Source organism: Nicotiana sylvestris, chromosome 9 (assembly GCF_000393655.2).
Source record: "Nicotiana sylvestris chromosome 9, ASM39365v2, whole genome shotgun sequence".
Taxonomy (NCBI): domain Eukaryota; kingdom Viridiplantae; phylum Streptophyta; class Magnoliopsida; order Solanales; family Solanaceae; genus Nicotiana; species Nicotiana sylvestris.
In genome coordinates this window covers 190,518,925-190,527,218 of record NC_091065.1, presented here as the reverse complement: position 1 = coordinate 190,527,218, position 8,294 = coordinate 190,518,925, and the positions used below count along the sequence as shown (strand labels likewise).

At 35.6% G+C, this 8,294-nt stretch overlaps 1 protein-coding gene across 2 annotated transcripts; it reads left to right on the top strand.

Moving 5' to 3' along the window:
- The first annotated feature begins 2,583 nt into the window (after positions 1-2,583).
- Positions 2,584-7,391, top strand: LOC104245481 (flotillin-like protein 6). Of its 2 annotated transcripts, none has more exons than XM_009801103.2 (3): positions 2,584-2,668; positions 4,823-5,779; positions 6,543-7,391. In XM_009801103.2, the coding sequence occupies exons 2-3, from the start codon at positions 4,850-4,852 to the stop codon at positions 7,083-7,085; spliced, it is 1,473 nt and encodes a 490-aa protein (XP_009799405.1). In that variant the 5' UTR covers positions 2,584-2,668; positions 4,823-4,849; the 3' UTR covers positions 7,086-7,391. The 2 variants fall into 2 exon arrangements, with proteins under 2 accessions (XP_009799405.1, XP_009799398.1); XM_009801096.2 differs by having other exon boundaries at positions 4,811-5,779.
- Positions 7,392-8,294: the final 903 nt, after the last annotated feature.

The window sequence follows — 8,294 nt, the reverse complement described above, 5'->3', positions numbered from 1 at the left end:
CTCAAATCACGATTTGTCTTTTTAGAAATTTTCTTCAAAAACCAACTCTTTCCCTAACCCAAAACACAATTTAAATGATAAAAATGAAGATAAAATCATGGAATATGTTAGATTCTAGGTGAAAAACACTTACCCAATCGATTTGTGTGAAAAACCTTCAAAGAATCGCTCAAAACCGAGCTCCACAAGTCAAGATATGATGAAAATTGTGTAACCCTAGATTTTGGGATATATTTTGCCCGCCCAGATTTTTGTGCATCGCGAAGAAGGAAACTGAAGCTGCCAAGAAAAGCCATCGCGAATGCGGAGAGTAAAGAACAGAAGCTTACGCGAACGCGGGGAGTGTGACTCAAACGCGAAGAAGAAATAGCCACCAGCCCCCAGCTCCTAATTCTACTATGCGAACGCGAGGAAGAGGCTGCGAACACGAAGAAGGAGAAATGCAAACCTTCGCGAACGTGAGAGGTTAAACGCGAACACGAAGAACAATAAATTCCTCATCCAAAATTACTCTTAGCGAACACGGAGGAGCAGATGCGAACGTGAAGGAGGAACCTAACTGACAGATATCAACAGTCCAAGGGGAAAAATAACCCGTAGCCTACCCGGAACACACCCCAGGCTCCAGGAACCCCGTCTAAACACACAAACAGGTCAAATAACCTAACTCGGACTCGCTCGAGGTCTCAAATCATAACAAACAGCACCGAAACGACGAATCACACCATGATTCGAACTTAGGAACTTTCAAATCTTCCAACTTCCAAAACTCTTGCCGAAACCTATCAAATCAACCCGGAATGACGCCAAATTTGCAGACGAGTCCCAAATGACAAGACGGAGCTGTTCCAACTCTCGAAATCGTATTCCGACCCCGATATCACCAAAGTGAACTATGGGTCAAACTTCTCCATTTTCCAAACTTCAACTTTTCCAACTTTCGCCGAAACTCCTCAAATTATCCCACGGACCTCCAAATCTGAATCCGGACGCGTGCCTAAGTCCAAAATCACCATAAAAAGCTGTTGAGATCACCCACAACCCATTCCGGGGCTGTTTACTCAAAAGATCAATTCCGATCATATTCTCACAGTTTAAACTTCCAAAATTAGTTTTCTTCTTCCAATTTGATTCAGAACCATCCAGTAACTAAATTCAACCATGCACGCAAGTCGATACACATATTATGAAGCTGCTCGTGACCTCAAACTGCCGAACCAGGCAAAATTTCTCAAAATGATCAGTCGGGTCGTTACAATATATATATATATATATATGTACAAATTTTATATATTTATTCGGCTATTATTTTTACAGGCTATACAATATCATTTTTCGAATAAAAAATTAATTTAACAAGTTCTGTATGTTATTTGCGATATATTATTTGCATGGACTACCAGGCAAAGGCGGATCCAACCTATTACATGTGAGTTCCCGTGAACTTGGTTGCTTTTGCACATATCCTGTATATGTATTAAAAAGATCTACTAAATATCCTTAAATATTTGATTTTGAACCCATATATTTACTTAAGTCGCTATAAGAATTCATAAACTTTAAATTCTGAATCCGCCTTTGCTACCAGACTGATCACAAATTCACAATTTCTACATATGTTCATACTGAAGTTGCTATTACTTCATCGGCACGGAAGAAAAGTGATATATTTTTTTTTACTATTGTTAACACTCAATTGAAGAACAAGAATAACATAGATAGTAAAATAGACAATAACAACAACAACAAAAAACTCAGTTTAATCCCATACATAAGGTCAGGGGAGGTTAGTGTATACGCAGCCTTACTCCTGTCCTATAAAAGCAAAGGACAATTTCCGATAGACCCTAGATAATAAAATAGACATAAACACAATTTTTTCCCTCATTAATTTAAGATCATAGGGGTTGAAGTTATTTTTGATTTTTTAAAAATATATGCGACGACCAATTTTTTTTCTCATTAATTTAAGATCATAGGGGTTAAAGTTATTTTTGACATTTTAAATGTATATGCAATGACCATCTTTTTTAAAATTAATTTAAGATCATAGGGGTTTACTATCCAATTCAAAAGATTTAGGGGTCAGTTTGGTATGAGGTATAAGAAGATATATGGGTGATATAAAAATTTAATACCACCTTAATATTATATATGGTTAGCAAACCAGGTATAAGTTATTCCGGTGTTAATTTTAATATCGGGATAACTTATACCTTATAGAGGGTGGGGTAATTAGCATCGATATAACTTATATCTTCTTCTTAGAAATTATGCAATTGTCATTCTTAACACAACATACCAAATAGTGAATAAATAACATTCCCAGCATAACTAATCCCGGCGTAACTTATACCGGCATAATCCGTATTTCAACCAAACGACCCCTTAGAGAGTATTATTTCCCAAACCCAAAAGATTAAGGAGGTTCAGTAAAAGTAACTCTCTTAACTATTATTTAACCATGGTAAACAGTAAATGTTTATGCAGAGGACACGTGTCATGCATTTATTGGCAGAAGTGAACATTGGTTAAGATCCTTCTACTAATAGAAGTAGAATTCCTGGTTTGTTATAATTCTCACGCGGAATTACAATGGCGATAAAATCACTCAACTGAACTTTCTTTGCTAAACTAGGGTTTTTCTATTTCTGAGATTCTATCCAAGGTAAGTTTTTTCATCAATTTTGAGCTCGTAATGACTAATGTAGTTCTGATTTTGCATGTAAAATAGTTTAATAATTAATACTAATGACTGTTGTAGTTTTGATTTTGCATGTAAAATAGTTTACTCTTTTTCAATTCCCTTTTTGCTTTCTTAATTTGTTAATAAAAATGTTGGACCGAGCCGAGTCTATCGGAAACAGTCTCTCTACTTGCACAATATACTTGCACAATATAGAATTAAGACTGCGTGTACACTGCCCTCCACAACTGTGAGATTACGAGGTCTGTTGTTGTTGTAATTTGCTAAAAAATTGTTAATTTCTGTTTCTTCTTGCTTTTACTTTCTTTGAATTTGGTTCATCAAGTCAAGTAATTTATATACATTGTGCTCAATCTTATTGGTATCTTCAACTTTCTCTCCTTTGAGTTTTTTTTTCTTTTTCTTTTTGGGTTTATTTGTCCGGGAACTCACTGGGCCGACTAATCCAGATTCACATCGGTATTGGATCATCTGAAGGTTAAACATCCCTATTAGGAATTTCTCGATTCCAGTGCTTAAACTTGAACCTCTGGTTAAGCATGGAGGAATCTTACGGATTCAAGATTTGAACTTTATAGCTTTGATGTTGGGATTCTACCTCAACCCATTTGATTTACTGGGTTCAAAATCAAATATTTGTGTTTAGTTTATGTTTTAAAGTATGAGCATAGTTTAAGCCAAAACTACTGGATTTGAATAAACCCCTAACATTAAACTACAATCGTTCTACCTGGGCCATCACACCACATCCCTCAGGGCGTATCTAGCCTTATGGTACCAGGTTCATCTGAACCTAACACTTTTGATGCGAAGCATAATTTATGTGTAAAAATTCATTAATATTGCATCAAATAGTAGCTATGAACCCATAACATTAAAGATATAATGGGTTCAATGCTAAAAAACTCATATATGGAATAATGGAACCCATAGAGTTTAAATCCCGGATCCGCCTCTGACATCCCTTGGTGGTGAGTTTTCCCCATTGTAGTGATCAAATAAGGCTCTAATTGTATGTGGTGTTTGTGATGTGTAGATTAATTGATGTATCTGCTTCAGCTAATTAATTAGAAATTAAAGACTATTAGATGTTGGAATTAAAGCTGTTTAGCGGCTTTCAAATAGTAGAAAATTTTCCCTGATCTGGCTAATAGTCATGTACTTTTGTGGCTCATAAATCTGTAATCATGAAGCTGTCTTGTTTTGGTTTAGTTTCTCTCTTTTTGGCTCTTGTAACATCTTTTAGTCAGTATAGTCACTGATAAACTTATGGATAAAATCTCCCTCGTTTCTCTTCTTTGCATTTAAACCATGAAAGTAACTCATAGGCCTTTGGTTTAGTGGTAAGAACGTAACACGTGATGTGTGGGTAGGAATATGTCACGGATTGGTGCCTTAGACAAAAGTCTAAGTGGACAAAGCAGAGGGGGCCCCATTTTCTATCAAGTTTCGAACCTGACGCCGCTGATGAATCTCTAAGTTATCAAAAAGAAAAACACAAATCCTAACTAGAAACTTGTAACTATAGAAATTTTATATGGTTTTGCAGTTGAAAGACATCATTACTTCAAATAATGGGAATTCCTTTTACCATACAATTGATGTTTGAGCTATTGTTTCTTTCATTGCATATATACTTAATATTATTTCTTCATCTACTCCTTTTCATTGCTACAACTTATGTTTTAATTGTGCCTTGAGCGTAAAGTCCGAAAAGCTTGATATCCAAATTCTCAAATGTCAACTCAGTTAGAGGCAGACCAAAGAAAGTCTTATGTCTTTGCTTGTTTTGTGGTATGGACCAATCCGGATAGAAACTTCATGAGAATATTGATGTTGAAGCGTCACTGATAAGCTGATGAGTTTGCCGTCATTACAACCTAATTCCCATATTGAGCATTAATGCACTTCAGTATTGAGTCTACAGTACAGACAATAAGCTCAGTACCAAATCATGCTGTCAGTTAATCCTTATTTCCGCTTGAGACATTTTTGTACTTGAGACAAAGATTGTCAATTTGTAATTTTTCTTTATGCATCTTACAATGCATGTATATTCTTAGATTGAGTTCTATTTTGGTGTATAACCAGTTTACCTTTTAGAAATTTCTTCAGGAGGTGCAACAACAAAGAAACAGAACAATGTGGTACCATGTGGCAAAGCCATCTGAGTTTTTGGTCATCACTGGCAGAGGAATTGATGAGTTGAAAATTGCAAAGAAGGCTATGGTATGGCCATTTCAGAAGTGCGAAAAAATTGACGTTACCCCCGTAAATTACACCTTTGAAGTCAATGCCATGAGCAAAGAGAAGCTATCTTTCCTACTCCCTGCCGTTTTCACTATTGGTCCCCGGGCTAATGACCACAGCAGCCTTGTCAAATATGCAAGGCTTCTTTCTCTTCATCAGCGCGATTCCCATGATGTAAAAGAGCTTGTTCAAGGCATCATTGAGGGAGAGACACGTGTCTTGGCTGCTTCAATGTCGATGGAAGATGTATTTAAAGGCACAAAGGATTTCAAGCGCGAAGTTTTTGAAAAGGTTCAGCTAGAGCTTAACCAATTTGGACTTCTGATATATAATGCTAACATTAAGCAACTGGTTGATGTTAGAGGCCACGAGTACTTTTCATATTTGGGCCAGAAAACTCAAATGGAAGCAGCAAACAGGGCAAAAGTTGAAGTAGCTGAAGCGAAAATGAAGGGCGATGTTGGATTCAAACAGAGAGAAGGATTGACAATTCAAAATGCTGCAAAGATTGATGTTGAGACGAAGGTTATAACCACGCAAAGAAAAGGTAAAGGTAAAATGGAGGAGATTAAGGTAGGATCAGAAGTCAAGATTTTTGAGAATCAGCAAGAAGCTGAAGTATCTGAGGCAAATGCAAAACTAGCAACGAAGAAGGCAGCATGGTCGCAGCAGGCAAAGATGGCAGAGGTGGTAGCTGAAAAAGCTGTGGCAATACGAGAGGCTGAGTTACAGCAAGAAGTCGAGCGAAAGAATGCCTTGACTAAGACTGAGAATTTCAAGGCTCAGTTCCTCAGTAGGGCTAATGTGGAATATGAGATTAAGGTGAGTCTAGTTGTGTTTCCGTTATTCCCTCTGTTTCATTTTATATGCACTCTTTCCTTCTTTACTCTGTTCAAACAAGAATGGTGCTTATCTCTATATGGAAACTTTTTAATTAAACTTCTCATTTTATCCTTATTGACTTACTCTTATAGCCGTAAAAATATCATGGCATGTTTAAGGCCATAAGTTCTAAGGGGTTGTTTGGTTTGGAACAAGGATATCCGATATCCTCCGATTATAATCCTGCATCCTATATGGGATCATAATACCAAGATCTGGTATAAAATTTATATCAATTTTAGCTAATACCAATAAACATGGAATAAACAACAACAAGAACAACAAACCCAGTATAATCCCCAAGTGGGGTCTGAGAATAAATGTAAATTCCAAATTTTTCCTAATCCCGTAACCAAATGACCCCTTAGGGTACTGTTAGCATGTGTCAAAAGTTTTTCTTTGTTCTTTAATTTTTGGACTATCTATTGATGTTTCCATCCAGATGGTATCAGTTGATTATCTTTACTTGATTGTTTAATGGTATTTTTATATAGACCAAAGCAATGGATGTAAGACCCTCAAATAATTAAGCCGTTCTCTAGTGATAAGCGTTTAACATGGCTGTTCAGAGTTAATTTATTCTAGATGTTCTATTCAAATAACGGCTTCATCAGATGACATTCGGATCTATAGAATAACGGATCGCGTTCTAAGTATTCATGATTTTTTGTCATAATGTGGCTGATTGCTTGTGAAAATTCAGGTGCAAGAAGCAAATTCGGAGTATTATCAAAAGCAAACAGCAGCTGACGCAATACTGTATGAGAAACAAAAGTTAGCAGAGGCTCGAAGGATCGAAGCAGATGCTGGAACGTACGCAGAAAAACAAGCTGCAGATGCTGCACTCTATGCCAAGAAGAAAGAGGCTGAAGGACTTGTGGCTTTTGCAGAAGCACAAGGGATTTACATACGCACGTTGTTGTCAGCACTAGGAGGAAATTACATCGCGTTGAGGGATTTCTTGATGATTAATGAAAGGATATACACAGACATTGCCAAATATAACGCAGAAGCTATCAGAGGACTGCAACCAAAGATCACTATTTGGTCAACTGGTGCAAGTGAAGGGGATATGACCGATGGAACACGCGCAGGAAAGGGAAATGGTGTCATGAAAGAGATGGCGTCGCTTTACAGTGTAATTCCTCCGTTGCTACAGACCGTGTATGAGCAAACTAGTATGCTGCCTCCACCATGGCTCGACACTTGCAGCACCAGCCTGACCACATCGACCGAATCAGCTTAATGGTTTCTCACATAATATTATTAGCTACCTTGCTGGTAAATGATTTAGTAGACTTAACATAACACATAAGTACTAGTACATATTGTTGGTTCATTGGCAAGTGGAGGAATTAACAATAGATTACTATTCAGTTAGTTTTGGTGCATTGGAAACAATATGAAGGTACAGTTGGTAAATTGTGAATTTCTCATTGAGTAGAATTGTCATAGCATCAGCTTGAGTTGGAGAGGAAAGTAAGTTATTTTCCAGCAGCCAAACATCAATAAATATTTTTGTTTAAGAATATTTTACATTTAAAAAGAAAAATCAACTGACTTTGCTTATGTTTTTCTCCATAGTCTATTTAAAATATTTTCTAAATTTCAGAGAACGTTGGATATTGTGACAGTTTTTTCTGGTAAATATTTTTCGAAAAATATTTTTCAGAAATATTGTCCTTCGAATCAAATGCACCCATAAAAAGATGCACTTTTTTTTCTTTCTTGAAGTTATTCTCTCGTTATATGCTTCTTAAGAAAAAAATCGAAAAATATTTACCAGAAAAATTGTCCTTCGAATCAAATGCACCCATAAAAAGATGCATTTTTCTTTTCTTTTCTTGAAGTTATTCTCTCGTTATATGCTTCTTAAGAAAAAAATTAAAAAAAAATTATCTTCACCTTACAGCAAACCTATTCTTAAAAAAAATCTGGCTAAAAAACATATATTCTGCATTTAAAAAAAAATAGGAAAGGGCTGAAATTTTTTAAGGTGACAGGTCGCTTTTTCCACAGGCAACCTATTGTTAAAAATTGTATTTACAAAAGAAAAGGGAAAGTATATATAATGTAAAATTTTAAGGTAGCTCACTGATTAAGAAGTGAAATATTCGATTTGACCAAAAAAAAAAAATGTTCGATATAGATTATACCAAAATGAAGCATCTCTAAGAAGATTAAAAACCATTAAGTGATAAAACACTTTGTATAAAATAAGTGTTAATAATGAAATAGATTAATACTTGAAATCTAATCTATTTAATTTGAATACTAAAAGAAATCTTGAGGAAAAAATTATCATTCGTGTATTAGAAAAGAATTAATTGATAAATTTAATGAGGTCATTCATAATCACGCTTAAGCGTAGACAAATCATTAGTATTTCAACTATATATATGGAGTTACTTTACGAGCCAACCAAGAATATTGGTATCAATAAGAACGACATAAA